This window comes from Dermacentor albipictus, chromosome 2 (assembly GCF_038994185.2).
Source record: "Dermacentor albipictus isolate Rhodes 1998 colony chromosome 2, USDA_Dalb.pri_finalv2, whole genome shotgun sequence".
Lineage (NCBI taxonomy): Eukaryota > Metazoa > Arthropoda > Arachnida > Ixodida > Ixodidae > Dermacentor > Dermacentor albipictus.
Genome location: NC_091822.1, coordinates 847337 through 866512, shown reverse-complemented (window position 1 = coordinate 866512; position 19176 = coordinate 847337). Strand labels below are relative to the sequence as shown.

The 19176-nt window shown below is 47.8% G+C and overlaps 1 protein-coding gene across 3 annotated transcripts in view; it reads left to right on the top strand.

The window, feature by feature from the left end:
* LOC139055842 (F-box/LRR-repeat protein 20-like) overlaps positions 1 to 19176 on the top strand; it is a 93845-nt gene that overhangs the window by 9618 nt on the left and 65051 nt on the right. For all 3 annotated transcript variants that reach the window (XM_070533390.1, XM_070533389.1, XM_070533388.1), the window contains exon 3: positions 14981 to 15141. In XM_070533390.1, the coding sequence (XP_070389491.1) occupies positions 14981 to 15141 (161 nt within the window). The remainder of the gene's footprint in view (positions 1 to 14980; positions 15142 to 19176) is intronic.

Sequence of the window (19176 nt, the reverse complement as noted above, 5' to 3'; positions counted from 1 at the left end):
CCGGAGCACGGACTTTAGCCTGAGACGACCAGGAAGATCGCCACCAAGTCCACCCCAATGGCAGCCCCAGCATCCCCCATCATGCTGCAGCAGCCCAGGGAGCCTCTGACGTTCCGCGGTTTCAACGTTCGAGGATCCGGAAATCTGGCTTGAGACATACGAGAGGGTCACTGCTTTTAACAACTGAAACAGCGACGACAAACTGCGACATGTCTTCTTCGCATTGGAAGACGCTGCCAGGACGTGGTTCAAGAACCGAGAAGCCACCTTAACGACCTGGGGGCTGTTCCGAAGCGGCTTCCTGCAGACATTTGCAAGCATCGTACGCCGAGAACGAGCCCAAGTGGTATTAGAAACCCGGGTGCAACTACCAAATGAGACCACCGCGATTTTTACAGAAGAAATGAGCCGCCTATTCTGCCACGCCGACCTGGAAATGTCCGAGGAAAAGAACGTCCGCCTACTGATGCGTGGTGTAAAAGAGGAGCTTTACGTCGAAATGGTACGGAGCCCACAGCAGACCGTCGAGCAGTTTCTTCGTGAGGCCACCAGCATCGAGAAGACACTGGAAATGCGGAACCGGCAATTCAACCGCCGCACTAACTCGCCAAACTACGCCGGAGTTCAGTCACTGGCCACCGATGACCTGCGCGAGACTATCCGAGTGGTCGTGCGGGAGGAACTACAAAAGCTGTTCCCATCATCACAGCCTCAAGTGGCTTCGATTGCCAACGCCGCCGTACGTGAGGAGCTCCAACAACAACTCGGAGTAGCCCCTGAATTGCCGCAACCTCAGCCGCAAGAGATAACATATGCCGCTGTAGCCAGCCGTCACATTCCCCCTCCGCGCCCACGGCAGGGCCCAGTGACGACACAGTTCCGTTGTCCACCACCACCCCCGCCGCCAGCACGCCAAGCCGGCCCCTCACGCGGCATTCCAAGGAAGACTGATGTTTGGCGCGCCCCCGACCACCGTCCGCTTTGCTATCACTGCGGAGAAGCCAGGCACATATACCGCCGATGCCCATACTGGAAGGTGGGACTCCGAGGGCTCGCCGTTAACGCGCCGTGACCACAGATTGGCGAACGACCTCGCGATATCGCCGACTACCTCGCCGCCACTCAGTGGAACCCTCGACGACCGTCCCGTTCCCTGTGTCCCGCTACCTGTCGCCGCAGCGCTGACCATACACCGGCCCAGCCCGGTGCCGCTCAGCGAGCCCATATCTGGAAAACTAAAAGCAGCAACCGATGGAGGTGCAGTTGCTGTTCGTCGAACTGACTAAGATCCGCCGCCGAAGACAACGAAGAGACCATCTCGGCGACATAATAACGACACGCCGCCGTCCCGACGAAGTTGGGAAGCCAAGACTACACTGATGAAAGCCGACTTGACGATGCGACGTTCCAGCTTCAGTTCAACATGACGCAGCCGTGATCCGACGCTAAGACCTAACTGCAACGCCAGACAAAGAACCACCGACCTCGACGTGCCTATCGACAGCCACGCAGTTACCGCCTTAGTGGACACAGGCACCGATTACTCCGTAATGAGTGGACACATCGCCGCCCATTTGAAGAAAGTTGCTACTTTGAGGGCCTTCCCATTGCATGGGATGGCCCTCAAATTTGAATCGCTGGAGGACACCTCATTACATCGACTGGAATTTGCACGGCAAGAATTACCGTTCATGACCGGGCTTACGCTGCCACCTTCGTTATCCCCTAACAGTGTTCACGAGACATCATTCTCGGCATGGACTTCCTGAACCAACACGGCACAGTCATAGACCTGAAGTCAAAATCGATAACGCTGTCAGAAGATCAAGCGATATCGCTGGAGAGCCTTCGTAGTCACCACGCCTTGAGTGTGCTCGAAAATCAAGTGAGCATCCTGCCTCGCTCCAGCATTGTTATTTCGGTCGGCACCGAAACACCAGCTGACGTAAAAGGCGGCATCGAAGGCGACCAAAATCTACTGCTAGACCCCGAAATTTGCGTCGCAAGAGGGATCGCTTGACTGCATGGAGGGAAAACCAAAGTTATGCTAACCAACTTCAGCCAGGAGTTCAAGCACATCAACAAGGGCACGACGATCGCGTACATTGAGGAAATTCTGGAAAGCAGTAATGCGTTTGTCCTCTCGGATTCCGCCGTATCTACCCCAACGACCATGGTTCACGAACCAGACTACGACATTAATCCCAGTCTCCCCGTGATTAAGCAACAGCAGCTCAGAAGTCTGCTCCGACGATGCAAAGGCTGCTTTTCAACGTCATCGAAGCTTCGACAAACACCAGTCGCCAAGCATCGCATAATCACCGAGGAGTGCGCTCGACCACTCCGCCAGAGCCCTTACCGAGTTTCGCCGCGAGAACGTGAAGCTATAAGAGAACAAGTCGACAAAATGCTGCGCTACGACATCATCCAGCCATCGAAAAGCCCGTGGGGATCCCCTGTTATCCTGGTGAAGAAAAAGGACGGAACCCTACGTTTCTGCGTCGATTATCGTCATCTGAACAAGATCACGAAGAAGGACGTATACCCCCTCCCACGGATAGATGACGCATTGGATCGGCTTTGCAACGCTAAATACTTCTCGTCAATGGACCTCAAGTCTGGCTATTGGCAAAAAGAAGTCCACGAAAGAGATCGCGAAAAGACCGCCTTCATCACCCGAGACCGCTTCTACGAGTTCAACGTTATGCCATTCGGACTGTGCTCAGCGCCTGCAACGTTCCAGCGCGCGGTGGACACGGTTTTAGCAGGATTGAAGTGGCAGACCTGTCACGTTTACTTGGATGACGTCGTTGTCTTCGCCAGAAATTTCGACGATCACCTTAGGCGGCTTGCAACAGTACTAGAGGCTATCAAGTCACCAGGCCTTACTCTGAAGCCGGAAAAGTGCCGCTTCGCTTACGACAAGCTGCTGTTTCTAGGCCATGTCATCAGCAAACCTGGAGTCCGCCCCGACCCGCAGAAGACAGCTGCCATTGCAAAGTTCCCACAGCCTATCGACAAGAAGGCAGTGCGTAGATTCCTTGGCATGTGTGCCTACTACAGGCACTTCGTCAAGGAATTTTCACGGATCCCAGAGCCGCTAACGCATCTAACCAAACATAATGTTGAGTTCAAGTGGGAAACACCACAGGCCGATGCATCTCAAGAACTCAAACGACGCAAGCAGTCGCCGCGGGTACTTGCACACTTCGACGAGGACGCCGATAACGAAATCCACACTGACGCCAGTAGCCTAGGCCTCGGTGCCGTCCTAGTCCAGAGGAAAGACGGACTTGGACGGGTGTTATCTTATACTAGCTGGTCGCTGTCAAAAGCGGAAGGCAATTATTCTAAGACTGAAAAGAAATGCCTCGCCATCATATGGGCTAAAGCTAAATTCCGCCCTTACCTCTATGGCAGGCCATTCAGTCGTCAGCGACCATCACGCGTTGTGTTGGCTAGCTAACTTAAGGGACCCTTCAGGACGGCTGGCACGGTGGAGCCTCAGACTGTAAGAATATGACGTCACCAGAATATACAAGTCCAGAAGAAAACACTGACGCCGACTGCTTATCATGTGCCCCCATCAATCCCCTGCTGCAAGACAATGAGGACGACGACGCCTTCCTTGGAATAATAAACGCGGAAGGCTTCACTAAACAGCAGCGAGCAGATCCGGAGCTAAAAGGCCTCGTCGAGTATTTGGAAGGAAACACCGACATTGTCCCAAGGGCATTTAAGCCTGGGTTGTCTTCGTTCACGCTGCAAAACAACCTGCTCATGAAGAACTTCTCACCAGTCCGTGCTAGCTACCTTCTTTTTGTACCGTCAGTGCTGCGTCCAGAAGTATTGAACGCCCTACACGACGATCCAACCGCTGGGCACCTTAAATTCTCCCGGACGCTGTCGAGGATACAGGGAAGGCATTACTGGCCGCGTTTGACTGCCGACGTCGCCCGTTACGTCAAGACATGTCGCGACTGTCAGTGACGCAATACACCACTGACAAGGCCAGCAGGATTACTACAGCCGATCGAACCTCCTCGCCGACCATTCCAGCAGATTGGGATGGATTTGTTGGGGCCGTTTCCGACGTCAGCATCCGGGAATAAGTGGATCATCGGGGCGACGGACTATCTCACCCGCTTCGCCGAAACTAAAGCTCTACCAAAAGGCAGCGCAGCCGAAGTGGGGAAATTGTTTGTCGAAAACATCCTGCTGCAACATGGTGCTCCAGAAGTCCTCATCACCGACAGAGGAACGGCTTTTACAGCAGAGCTCACCCAAGCCATTCTGCAATACAGCCAGACAAGCCACAGGACAACTGCCTACCACCCGCAGACGAATGGTCTCACGGGGCGCCTGAACAAGACCCTCGCCGACATGCTAGCAATGTACTTCGACATTAAACACAAGACCTGGGATGCCGTCCTGCCGTACGTAGCATTCGCTTACAACACGGTGGTGCAAGAAACAACACAGATCACGTCGTTTAAGCTGGTTTACAGCAGGAACCCGACGACACTCGACGCCATGCTGCCGCACGTCACTGACGAGGAGAACCTTCACGTCGCTACCTATCTCCAGCGCGCCGAAGAAGCCCGACAGCTCGCCTGCCGACGGATCATGAACCAGCAGCGTACTGACAGCCGACATTACAACCTCCGACGACGCTTCGTCGAGTACCAGCCTGGCGACCGTGTTTGGGTATGGACCCCGATACGCCGACGAGGACTGAGTGAGAAACTATTGTGACGCTATTTCAGACCCTACAAAGTCATCCGGCGTATTGGCACACTGGACTATGAGGTCATGTCAGACGGCATTTCGCATTCACAGCGGCGCCGTGCACGAGCTGAAGTGGTCCACGTGGTGCGTCTTAAACCATTTTACGGACGCTGACAAGCTTTCCTTATTTTGTTGTTTTCTTTGCTACGAGTACTTTTCTTTATTACTTTCGTTTATTTGCAGCAGCGGGTCGATGCTTTTTAAAAGGGGGGTATTGACACGTGTACTTGTTTGCATTTATCGCGTGACACGTTTCTTCGCCTAACAAATGTTATCATACAGCGCAGGATGCGCCTGCATGTATCGGAAGTTTCTGGAATGTTATCGATGCTTCCATTCGCTGTCTGTGACTAAGCCTTGTGTAATCTGATCGCATGTTTGCGCGACGCGAATAATGTAGAACTTGGTAGAAGGCACATGGTTCCCAGCGATTACTCTGGAACATTCGACGACTGATGTATAAAAGCGGATGCGCTTGACCCGCTGATCAGATTATCGCCGACCGTGTTCGTCGCAATTGTGCTATAAGTGTAGCCTGTTTTTGCGTGCTCAGGGCCGCCCAATAAAAGTTAGTTTTGTCTTTCACAGTATTACTACTGTGTTCTCAATGTCACCACCACGTGACAATATTGATTACTTTCCTCATAAAGTGTTTTCCTCTCTCTGTCTCTGGCACTGCTTGTATAGACAAGACAAATTTCACATGTGGCAATGCAAGCCAGGTGCCTCGTAGTTGCAACTACCCGCATAGTGTGCGCCAACAGACGCACCACTGGTGGCGGCCTTGCTAAGTGCACTTTGGAAGGGATTCACATTTTCAGAGTAAAATGAGCAACACACGTTGCATCTGTGTGGTAGCCAAAGCTTCAAGGCACGTTGAAGAACCATCGCTGTGCGGTGGGGTGCTCAAATACCTGTAAAAAGCTTGCTGGCAACAACAGTTCTAATCATTTCCTGCGAGGCTTCATCAGCGAGAGAAATGGCAGCAATGGATTGCTACCGTGTGGCGGGAAATTTCTTATCATTTTAGTGTTTGTTGCACTCTATTGTGTTTTCATGGATAAGAGATGAAGTTGGTCACAGTCTATCCATCTTTTAATTTGGTTTGTGTGCAATGCAGAATGCAGGTTAAAGGCATTTTGCTTAGGTTCTGAATGCCGCTTGCCGCTTCTGCTGTTTGTCGCATTGTCACCGTGTTGCCCTAGCACAACTGTAGTGCATTGTGTTGTGTTCAAAGCTGCTGCTGCTTACAAGGACTGATTTCGTTGGTTTTATGCGGCTCGTTAACTTGTCGCAGCAACTGTCCTGCAGTTCATGTTTTTGAATCTATTTTGTGTGTGGCTTAGTGCATGTTGAACTGTTCTAGTTGCTTCATGCAGAACTCTTGTTGATTTGTTGTACAAGGTTTCTATCTCGGATTGTTTGTAAGGGGCCTAAATCACACTGTGTTTTATCGGAATAATTACAGGCACAGACTTCTTTTACAGCTTTATTCCTTTTGCCCTAGGACATCTTTGATATTAGGGTGGCTTGGGAAACGTATTATAAGAGAGGTAGCTCAGGATGAGGATTGCTGTTCGGTGTTGGATATGGTATATTTATTTCAGTTTCTCTGACGAATTCATGTCAGATTTGTAAAGCAATTACACTTAAAGGGTTCCTGAACCACCCCTTGGGCTTGTTGAAAAGACATTGTCCGCGCATAGCATGCGCTGCTGTGAACGTTTCAGCCACGTTTTGCAGTCATGCGCGGCACATGGAGCTCGCAGGCGGACCGCAGACACCCTTTTCTCAAACAATCTTTTCAGCAGAAGCCTTCTCCACACTCTTTTCTAGATGCTTTATTTCGTAACAGAGTGGATTCTGACACGCGGCTGCTATTGGCCAACAGCTGACGTCAATAAAGGCGAGTGCTTGGATCAGTGCGCTTCTTTCTACTGTTACTGTGTATATTTATTGACGAAGTTTAGTAAACAGGCTGAAGTAAGTGAAAATGTGCTTTCGAATTTCAATAAATACATCAATCCATAAGAAGCTAACTATCATCTGGTCATGCTCAGCCACCTGCATTGCAATTAAACTTTGGCCACCCTGCTTATAGGTGTTGTAGCTGTCGAGTCTCGCTAATTTCGACTAGTTTTGAGGAGTCAACTAGCCTCGAATCCTGCGACACTTAAGGCCAGACCACACGCACAGATGCCAGCATGCGCTCACTGCTGGCCACTCCTAGTTATACACCTTGGCAGACTTATTGAAAGCTCTCCAAAATGCGCAAGTTGGACATGGCTACCATCCCTCCGTCAAGCTGGTGAAGGACAAAGACAGTCCACACCAAGTAGCACACAAGCATGCACTCTAGCCCTGTCATTCACAAAGCAAATACTGTGCATACGCACAACATTCGCATGTAGCCAAGGTCTGCTACGTGGCACACATACCGTGGCTGCCACGGGGTGCTGCAGTGAATCCAATGGGTAAGCACACTGCAGCTCGCTGAAGACAACCGCGTTTGGCTTACATTTGGTGCGCCGTAGGCATCAAAATTGGAAATAGTGCCATGTACGTTAACATCCAAAATCAAATTTGAACTGCACGCCACAGTAACTTTCAGTAGGCGGAGCGTTGTGGACATGCCCTGCTCTGCCATAGCCTTCGCAGTTCAAGGCATTGAAGAAGGAGCGGGAGCACTGCGAAGGCCGTGTTTCATTGCTCGTAACTCCGCTTCTGCTGAACGCATTGAAGTACATTTTGCGGCAAAGTATTTATGAGATGGCCTATTTTGCCTTCAAATTCATTTACCCACATCGATAAAAAGTAGTTCAGGGCCCCTTTAATGCTGTCTGAGCAGACTTACTATGCAGATTGCCTTCTGTGTTCCACAGCTGAGTGCCATTTTGCGCATGCACTTCTTACTGCATTGAATTCTTTCTTATTATCCCTAGTGGTGTAGGTGTGCAATGCCTACACCAAGCCAAGGTAGACAGGGGCAATGCCTATATCAGACCTTGCCGCCAGCACTATCTACCTTGGCAGGCACTTCTCCACTTTTAAATATATCCTGTCGCTTCTCTCTTCCATAACATTCAGTGGAAAAAATGCTCAAATGTTGGTAACACTTTAGCTTTGCACGTTTCCAAGCCGATTTCTCAGGGAACTTCAAATTGAAAAAACTGCACTGGGAAGGGGTTTGTCGACATATGCAGCGGTATTGCTTTGGCGGTGTAGGACTCTCGCATTTTTATTCACTCATATGTATTATAGATAGGTAGACTTTTAAAAAACAAGAACAACCAAGACATTGCATTAATCAACAAAATGAAGCAGCTACTTAACACGAGCTCCACCTAGTATAACTGGGCTTTGCCTCGCTTGTTTGTGGGACGCACCTGGCATGTAACATTGTGTACGAATCTGCTCTCATAGGGAACCATGTTTTTCCTGGAGCTGTGATGGCTGGAGTAGCGATCTGGCACATCAAAAAAAGAGAAATCGTGGCTGCAAACTTCAGCCATCCTTACTGTAAAGTGTGGTCGTCTGTTACTGCATTCTGAGCATGCTTTCGAAAGTGCCCGCTATGTGGCCATCAGTGGTGCCTCTATAGGCAGCGCATAACGCATATAGCGACAAACAATAACAGCACGAATTTTAAATCATTAACATATTGTGAGAAAATGAATGTTTCAAGCAAGATTATTACAGCAACAGGCCCTGGGACAAATATCATTTGTGAAAAGCCACTGAGGGCAGATAGGTTACAAGCTACAACAACTATGAACCTTCCATCTTCCTGTCAGCAACTCCTGTAAGGGGAAAGAAAAGAGATGTGTGGGTACTTCAGTTAATCTATCCATTCAGAACATGTAAGCTGGGCTTTGCAATGACGCCAGCGCTACATAACTTCGTTAGGGCGCCCTATACAGTTCTGGAGCACTGCGTGTGCCATTCCTAAAGGTAATGTTCTCCTTACACACCTTTGATCATGGTGTGATTCCTAGCAAATGAGTATTAACTTAGGCAAAACTGTCTCTATGTAATTTACTAGGTGGTTAACTCCTCTTGTACTCTTTCAATGATTCCTATTCCTTACTACTGAAAGTAGCAGCAGTAGTACATGTAGTAGTAATACTAAAGCTAGTAAGTAGTAGTACATGTAATACGAGTATACCTTGGGCTCCTCCTCACTTGTAATGTGTCCTGGAGCAAGCATATCGAAGCAATACGCAGCAAATCAATAAAAACAAACTTGACAACCTGCAGTGCTGTGTGGCTCCTCAAGGAACTGAACTGCTAATGTAAAGAACACTAATCTAACCAATTCTTAATATACATCTGTATTGTGGAACCCTTCTCAGAAAAATGATATATTAACAAGATTGAGTCTATGCAGAAGAAAGCTGTGCATTTCATTTCCTGTTGAGATGATAGGGTCTGTGATCAGAAAGTAAGAAGTTTTAGACTTGAAAGATAGTAACCGACCTCTCTGGTCTGAACCTAGCCCCTGTGTCAACACACAGCGACAGCTTAAAGTTTCAGCACACCCTAATTAACCCATATACATTAATACACGAAGTTCATTGAACCTTTCCTGACTCATAGCTTTCACAGCCTAAACATCTTGATGTTTCAACTTCGAATCAACAGGTAGAAATGCAATTTTTCTTTCTCCTAACAACTGAATATAGGAATGCTTTACCTCTAGATGTTCATTTGTGACCATTGACCGATTTTTTTTAGTCTGCAACTAATATGAGGTGTTATCCCCCCTGTTGCAATAGCCCTAGCAGGACTGCAGCATGTAAAAATGTAATACAGTCGAACCCACTTATAACGATACCGGTTTTAACAATATATTGGTTATAACAATGAAAAGGTGCTGCACCTTTGACTTTTGTATGTTTTCCATGGTGAAATAACCCGGTTACTACAATGCCCCGATGCCGCATTATTGGTTACAACGATGAAGTCTGGCTGGTGGGTGTCTGAGCCGAAAGGTAGTGAAATGCAAAATCCTTTAAAAGAAAAAAAGAAAAGAGAAATTCGAGCCGCTACATGATGGACCGCTGCTCCAACAGCCGCTGCGCACTCATTTCTCAGCCATCTCCGCGCGGCTCTCTCCTATCACCCTTCCACCCCTCCGAACACGAAGGGGCTGCGCCCATAGCTCTATGCCACCCCACCCTCCAAAACGCAAATGGACCACACCAACTGCACTGCAAGCAGATTGCTTGCATGTTGCTTGCTGGCTCCTCATTCATTGCAATTCTGCAAACAGCTTAATCGCTGCTTTCGTTTTGGTTGGTTGTGTGGAAGTCGTTCCTGCCCACGCTGTTTCTCAATTTCGCTTGACTCACCCCTGAAATGGAAGATGGCTGATCTGCCTGCTGATCATTGGCAATGCACGACGTTGCTGTTGAAAAGAAAGCACACGGCTATGGATTTGAAAACTAAGTGCTTATAACCGATGAGACGATCGTCACGAACATGCTTTCATCAGATAGCGACGGTGACAACGGCAGCGATGACGCGGTAGGGCAGGCTGCCTCAATGTTGTTCTCACAGGAGGCCGGGCATGATTCAGTCCTTCCGGGGCTTCGTTTTCGCGAGGAACCTTCCGCTGCACTATGTGAAGCGCTTGGATGCCTTGTACAAGGATATCGGCAAGCTTCGCGTAAAGCATACATGGCTTACGGACGTAGACTTTTCTTGTGCTAGCCAGTGAGATGTACGTGGTGAGATGCTGGTGGCGATCTCTCCTCAGCATTCCTTTTGGCTTTCTCAAGCTGACAGGCTGCCGCGGCAGCCTTCTCGCAATTTTTAAAAGGTTCCTTTTGGGGCCACCAATGCGATGCCTCGGCAATGCTCAGCTAAACTTAACAGCGCAAACATCTAAGACGAGCCACAAAAAGAAAGATACGACACACACTGGCGCTGACTAACAACTTCTTTTTTCTTTTCGTCGTCGATGCATATATACACCTAGGCCACGAAAGATTATGCGCGATTATGTATATATGCATCGATATATGCATATATACGATATATGCATATATACGATATATGCATCGACGACGAAAGGAAAAAAGAAGTTGTTAGTCAGTGCCAGTGTGTGTCGTGTCTTTCTTTTCGTGGCTCGTCTTCGATGTTTGCGCTGTTACGTTTAGTTCAGAAGTATGTACACCAACTAGGCCCAAATGAAGTGTTACAGCAATGCTCAGATACGGTGGTAACACCATGAGCAATGCAGAATGTTGCAATGTCCTAAATGACATTTTCGCGAAATCTTTTTCTATTTGCTGTGTTGATACAGTGCTGCACATGCGCAAAGAAGATTGTATTTTTTTATTTTTTTTATTTTCCAATGGATCCACTTGTTGTCAATTTTGCGGGGATTTTGAAGTTAATTGAAGATTTAAAACTATCGTCTTCCTGTGGTGCCGACGAAATTAATTCTAAATTTTTTAGGAATACTGCTGTGTACTCCTCTATATTTTTGATGTACCTTTTCACCCAATCTATTGAGTGCTCAACTTTGCCCGCAGACTGGAAGGTGGGGAAGGTGGTCCCTCTGTTGAAATCAGGTAACCCGCTTTCTCCTCTTAATTGCAGACCCATTTCACTTACCAGCGTGCCTTGCAAAATCCTTGAACACGTAATATTTTCCAATCTTGTCTCATTTCTTGAATCCAACTCTTTCTTCACTTCATCTCAGCATGGGTTTCGCAAAAGCTACTCCTGTGAAACACAACTAATATCGTTTATACATAATATTTCTTCTTCTTTAGACAAAGGCCAAGTCATTGACTGTATCTTTCTAGATTTTGCAAAAGCGTTTGACGAGGTGTCTCATCGCTCATCTCATCACAGCTTCTCAAACTTAGTACTCTTAATATTAACCCTAATATTCTGAAACGGATAGAAAGTTTTCTCAACAACCATACCCAGTTTGTAACAACTAACGATTCCGCATCCCCGCACTGCGCCGTGAAGTCAGGTGTTCCCTAAGGCTCCGTCTTGGGACTGTTATTATTCCTAATTTATATAAACGACTTACCTGCCGTAGTTAATAGTTCTATTAAACTTTTTGCCGACGATTGCGTTCTATACCGTGAAATAACTAATCAGCATGATAACTTTATGCTTCAGAAAGATCTAGATAACATTTCAAGGTGGTGCTCACAATGGCTAATGTTCTTAAATCTGACTAAATGCAAAATTATGTCTGTCTCACGTCGCTCGAACTCGCCAACTCCTTTCGGCTATATTATCAATGAAACCAACCTTGAGCACGTGACTTCCTATAAATATCTTGGAATCCAGCTAAACAGTAATCTTTCGTGGCATGCGCGAAATATATCACGAACAATGCAAGCAGATCTCTTGGCTACATTCGCAGGAATTTCTCAAAAGCTCCACCCCATTTGAAGTTACTGCTCTACAAAACACTAATTAGACCGAAGCTAGAGTATGCGTCATCTGTCTGGGACCCTTGTCAAAAAACACTAGCAGATACCATTGAGTCAGTTCAGAACAGGTCAGCACGTTTCATCCTTTCTAATTATTCCCGCACATCTAGCATTTCTTTAATGAAGTCAAACCTTGGCCTTATTAACTTGCACATTCAAAGAAAAATTTCCCATCTCTGCCTTTTTCAAAAAATCTTTTACCAAAACAGCTCGCTTAAACAAGACTTAATTTCAGAGCCTTCGTACATGTCGTCGCGTCTTGATCCTCGATTTAATGTGTTCATTCCTTTCTGTCGCACAAATTTTTTCTCTGACTTATTTCTGCCGAAAACCTGTGCCGAGTGGAACCGCCTTCCCCCCTCCATCGCCTGCATCGAGGAGGCATCATCTTTCAAGACTGCAATAACTGATTATGTTTTGAATTTATCACCTTAATACTAATAATTGTTTGAGCATGTATTTTTCATTATTATTATTGTACCCACCCCCTCTGTAACACCCTTCTGGGCCTTGAGGGTACTCTAAATAAAATAAAATAAAATAAAATAATGCTCGCATATCGGTTGTCACCCGTGGCACCTCTTTGCAGCTGTTATAGCAATGCCATTCTTTAATGCCGACAGCCGCGGCTTGTTACACACAATCGGAGCACCCAGGAAGCAGTTAAACGAGTGAAACGAGTGAACACAATCACCAGCTTGGCGGAGGAAGGGGATGGGGAGGGGCACTGGCCTCCTTGCCTATATAGGTTTCTCACATCAGCTCTGCCATCCCCTTATCTTATTTTTTTCATGCAACCCAGTTATAACAATTATTGGTTATAACAATGGAATTTTCGTAGCACTTGAATATTGTTAGAAGTGTAAAAATAAAATAGGTGTGCCATTCAAATCTTTCTAGTAGTAGCACTTTTCATGCTTGCGGTAGAATGTGAACTTTGCAGAAACATTCACATTGAGTCTGTGGTGCATAAATGGAAGCACCAGGCAATCATGGCTTTCTCACCAAATCACTGTCTTGTTCGCACTAAATTTTCCGTATAGATGGCACTTAGAGGTGCATATTGTTTAACCTGTTGGGTACCAAGCTGCACTTGTCCTAGCTGTTTGCACTTGTACTACCCTTAATTTGACCCTTATGGGACTGGTAAATTTCATTGAACTGTCCAAAAGGTCAAATTAACAAACGGCAGAAAAAAGAATGAATTCGAATGTTTTTTTTATGTTTGCTGGAAGTAGTTCGTAGCCTCTTTTTGTTTCTTGCTCTAGAAGCACCACTCAACCAACACAAGACAAAGAGCGCTGACGTGCTTAAACACTGGCTCAACATGGCATGGCATGAAACAAGCAGGAACGGGTGGCTTCATGGGTAGAAGGTGTGTCATCCACTAAAAGATAAAATGAAATATAAATGCAATAGGCTTCATTCCTAGGGAAGTAGTAGCAGCACCATCTGCTGAATTTATTGTGTTTTCAAGTGTTTAGTAACTGCTGCACGCATTAGAATGTGCCAGTGGTAGAGGAATTAACTGACATGCTTTTGGGTTTGAACTAATCGAGTTTTCCTTCCATGCCAATGTATGGCTTTTTGCCAGAGCTTTCCAGTGCATTCAAATTAAAGGCCAACTGCAACGAAATTTCGCTTACGCGAAATTGGTTGTAAATGAGTAGTATACGCCACTGAACCAATCTTGACCAAGCAGAGCTGATAATTGTATATTCATTTTGTTACCAGCCTTTGAACAGTACCTAAGCAAAAAATTTATGCACCTGGTGGTGTCGCTATGTCCCAGCATGTTTCATCCAAAATTTTTTGTTGTGGCACAGGCAGCCATGGATGCCGCGTAGTTGGGCTGGCTTGTCTTGCCATGCCTGGGATAATCACAGAGACCAGTCGAAGTATGTGGTAGCCTGAGCATCGACTATGGCGTAAAGGCTTCCTGTGGCAACTGCGGTATCTATGCTACGAGATTCAATGGGTGTGCCATTGCACTCTTGGCCGTCATGCCGAGGAGATGCACGTTACACAATGCCCCACTTGTAGTGAGCGGTAATGCCATTCTTATTTCGAAGAATGGGTCAGTTTTAGTATCAAAAGTGGCTAACTTTGGTGGCTTACCATTATGCTTCCGCTCGTGTTTTAAATGTCAAATTTTGCCTGGAGGTTCCTTTATATCTGCATTATCTTCATCTAGGCTTCTTACGTGGTCTGAAATTTCATTGCAGTTAGCCTTTAGTAAAATGTCGAATAAACTAAGGTTTAATTCACAGAAGTCAGCTGCACCATCATAGATTGAGCCGTACTTGTTCAGGCCACAGCTTTTCCTGGTGTGCTTGCTATAGACGAACTGCACTCATTTAACTCGGTTAGCATCATGCATTTGAGTGTCTGCACTTGAACAAATTCTGCTATGCTTTCGATTCCTGTTGTTGTCTTGTGTTTAGCTAATTACACTTGAGTCTTGCATGTGTACTCAGGGAAAGACTATTTCGAGCAGAGGTCTCCCGCAAACATATCTGGTGAATAGAGCAGCGAAACCTCATTTATAATAGATTTTTTTTCAAATTCTGATATAATGTGTAATAATTTGTTAGAACAAAAAATAAATCGTAAATTTTGTGCACTTTTGTTGCAAAGTTCAAGTATGAATGAGCTGGTGATTTAGCTAGATGTATACCTGCTTCTCCTATTTACGCAGTGTTCATTATATTCCCTTGCTCTTATTACAGGGCCTACACGAGCTCCGTCAGCTGAAGCTTCGACGGGGGCCACGACTGACAGCACGTGCGCTTGGCCGCATGTTTGAGCACCAGAACCTGGCAAATCTCATCCGCCTCGAGTTGGACAGTCTTGCGCTGGATGACGAGGCACTTGCCCTTCTTGTCCGAGGGTGTGTGCATCCCAGCATGCCTTGCTTAGGGACCTGCCACAGCTTATTTGCACGTGAATAATGCCGCCATGAATATAACACAAGAAGTGACTTAATTTCTCGCGGGAAAAAAAAGAATATACGGTATATGTATATATATATATATATATATATATATTGTCACGAAAAGACAATTGAAGATGTACCCGGCGTCGGCGAGACAGACAGTTGTCCAAGATGGCGTACACAAAACTCAAGCTGGCGTCCTCAGCCTCTGCTTCTTCTTCTTCAGCGCCCACCTCTTGCCGAGCGCGCGTTCAAGTCACTTCTTTTTCACCTCTGGCACGTGACACCTGGTGGCATTATCCCCCCACCAAAAGAAAAGCATCGACCTGATGCTTACGAAACTACGATGCTTACTAAAAGAAAGTGGAACTGGGGAAGTCGTACGAGATCAGGTTGGCGCAGCGTTAACGCGCGAAATACAGTTTGAGGCGAACAACATGCACTATCTCTGAGTGGTGCTGTTGAAGCCGAGACGATGCGGCACCGTCAGGAATGACCTCGTACTTCACTTCACTAATGCGGCGTATCACTTTGTAGGGTCCAAAGTATCTACTCAGCAGTTTCTCAGACAACCCCTGGCGACGAGTTGGAGTCCACACCCAGACTTGGTCACCTGGCTGGTACTCGACTTGCCGATGTTGAAGGTTGTAGCGTCGCGCGTCTGCACTCTGCTGCGTCGTGATGTGTATGCGCGCGAGTTGACAAGCTTCCTCTGCGTGTTGAGTAAGTTGCTCGGCGTCGGAAGTAAGTGATGCATCGGTGTCGTGCGGGAGCATTGCGTCTAGCGAGGTCTGGACTTCGCGCCCGTAGACAAGATGGACCGGTGTGAAGCGTGTTGTTTCCTGAATGGCGGTGTTGTACGCGAATGTAACGTACGGCAGGACTTGATCCCATGTTTTATGGTGGACGTCTACATTCATAGACAGCATGTCAGCAATGGTTTTGTTTAGCCGTTCAATCAGTCCGTTGGTCTGCGGATGATAGGCAGTGGCCTTGCGATGCTGCGTGCAGCTCAACTCAAATATGTCCTCTATCAATTGGCCCGTAAAGGCAATTCCTCTGTCGGTGATGACATGTGATGGGGCACCATGTCTTAGGACTATCTGATCGATAAAGAACTGGGCAACTTCGTAGGCGGTGGCACGTTGTACAGCTTTCGTCTCGGCGTAGCGTGTTAGATAGTCTGTGGCGACTATAATCCACTTGTTTCTGCTGGCTGACAAGGGAAAGGGTCCCAGAAGATCCATACCGATTTGATCTAACGGTGGATCTAGCGCTAGGTGGTGCGATGGGTTGCAGTAACCCCCCGGGCTTCAAAGATGGCGATTTCCTGCGTTGACACTCACGGCAGCTTTGCACGTAACGCTTCACCGTGGTAGAAAGTCTGGGCCAGTAGTACGTCTGGCGTACTCTTGCAAGAGTGCGTGAAAATCCCAAGTGTCTAGACGTGGGCTCATCATGGCAGGCTAGGAGAACGTCATCACGGAGGGTGGCAGGTACGACCAATAGATACTCTTTGTCGCTGGCACTCTAGTTTTTCTTGTAGAGGACACCCTTTCGGAGGCAGAAGGTCGAGAGACTGCGAGAAAGGTGTCGTGGAATTGTAACATTCTTGCCTTCTAAGTGATCGATGAGAGGGCGTATTTCGGCGTCCTCGCGCTGTCGTGTGATCAGGTCAGATGCGGTGAGGGCCCCAAGGAATGCGCCGTCTTCGTCCATGTCCTTATCGCAAGTTTTGACGGGAGCACGCGACAACGTGTCAGCATCTTCGTGTTTCCGGCCCGATTTGTAGACGATGGTAACATCGAACTCCTGCAGACGGAGACTCCATCGAGCAAGTCACCCGGACGGGTCTCGTAGGTTGGCTAGCCAACACAAGGAATGGTGGTCTGTCACCACCTTGAAAGGGCGACCGTAGAGATAAGGCCGAAATTTCATGATGGCCCACACAACCGCTAGACACTCTCGGAAGTGGAGTAGTTAATTTCGGCGCGTGAAAGGGTGCGACTGGCGTAAGCGATCACTCGCTCGACGCCTTCCTGGTGTTGAACGAGAACAGTGCCAAGACCGATGTTGCTTGCGTCGGTATGCACCTCAGTGTCAGCGTCCTCGTCAAAGTGAGCGAGCACGGGTGATTCCTGCAGGCGCTGCCGTAACTCGATGAAAGCTGCATCCTGCTCATCCGTCCAAACGAAGGTTGTGTCTTCTCACATGAGGCGTATGAGTGGTTCGGCGATCCGGGAGAAATTTGCGATGAAGCGACGATAGTACGCACACAGACCGAGAAAGCGGTGTACTGCTTTCTTGTCACGAGGAGACGGAAAAGCAGCAACAGCGGATGTTTTGTCTGGGTCAGGCTGGACACCGTCGGCGTTCATGACATGACCGAGAAACTTCAACTCTTTGTAACCGAAGTGACACTTTTCTGGCTTTAGTGTGAGATTAGCGGAGCGGAGCGCCTCAAGTACCGCCTCTAAATGCTTCAGATGTTCTTCGAAGGTCGCCGCAAACACGACGACGTCATCTAAGAATACTAACCAACTGTGCCACTTCAGACCCGTAAGAACAGTGTCCATCATTCTCTGGAATGTGGCCGTTGCAGAACACAGGCCGAATGGAAGTACTTTAAATTCGTACAGTCCATCCGGGGTAACAAAGGCAGTTTTTTCGCGATCTCGTTCGTCAACTTCGATTTGCCAATATCCACTCTTCAAATCCATTGATGAAAAATACTTGGTTCGCCGCAGTTGATCTAACGAATCATCGATCCGCGGAAGCGGATAAACGTCTTTTTTTGTGACGTTATTCAACTTTCTATAGTCAACACAGAACCTAAGCGTTCCGTCTTTCTTTTTGACAAGGACCACCGGCGACGACCAAGGGCTTTGGGATGGTTGTATGACGTCATCGTGAAGCATTTCTTTCACTTGTGCATTAATCACGTTGCGCTCTTTCGCCGATACGCGATAAGGCAGTTGTCATATGGGACGAGAATCGTCATACGTGATTATTCGATGTCTCGTGATGGGCGTTTGGCGTACCTTAGAAGTAGATGCGAAGCACTCCTTGAACCAAAGTAGCAACTCGCGCAGCGCTTTTTGCTTTTCCTCCGAAAGGTCTGAATCGATGTCGATGTTGCTGAGCGTCTGAGCTGGGTTGTCCTTTGCCATAGACGCAAAGCATTCAGCAACGTCTGCTATGAGCTCAGCAAAAGCGATAGTAGTACGACGAAACAGGTGCCGATGTTCCTGGCTGAAGTTCATCACGAGGAGCGCAGAATGTCCACCTCGAAGCATAATGAGACTGCGGGCTGCACATACACCGCGAGTCAGCATGAGGGAGGAATTGCCCTCTGCAACAGCTTCGCCGTCACGCAGATCGTCGCATACGGCCGCTACCAGGGCATTTGCGCGTGGTGGTAAAGTTACACTGTCGGCGTAAACCCGAAGCGCATTACGTCGGCAATTGTCGCGGCTGTTCGCTGCTCTCTCTGTCGAAAAAGTCGCTGTGCGTGCCTGGAGGTCTATAATGGCACCATACTCTCGCAGAAAGTCGACGCGCAAGATGAGGTCCCGAGAACAATTGCGGAGTATAAGGCAGCTGGCTGGAAACGTGGACCCACGAATTTGTACTCTGACCGTGCACATGCCCAACGGTGTTACAGTATGCCCGCCAGCAGTACGAATTTGTGTTCCAGACCAAGGCATGATAACTTTTCTAAGTTCCGTCGCTAGTTTTCCGCACAAGATCGAGTAGTCGGCACCCGTATCCAATAACGCACTAACGTGGTGGCTGTCGAGCACAACAGGTATGTCTAGCGAGAGTCTGTCGCCGAGTTCGGCTGGTGTCATCGATGAATCGTGCTGAATAGACCGTGCTCGCGTCGATGGGAGGTCTTCGGAAGGGCGATTATCAGCGGCCTCGCCCCCGAAGGTTGCTGTTCTTAGTTTTCCCGGCGAGGGCTTGGCGATCGTCCCTGCGCTGCCATTG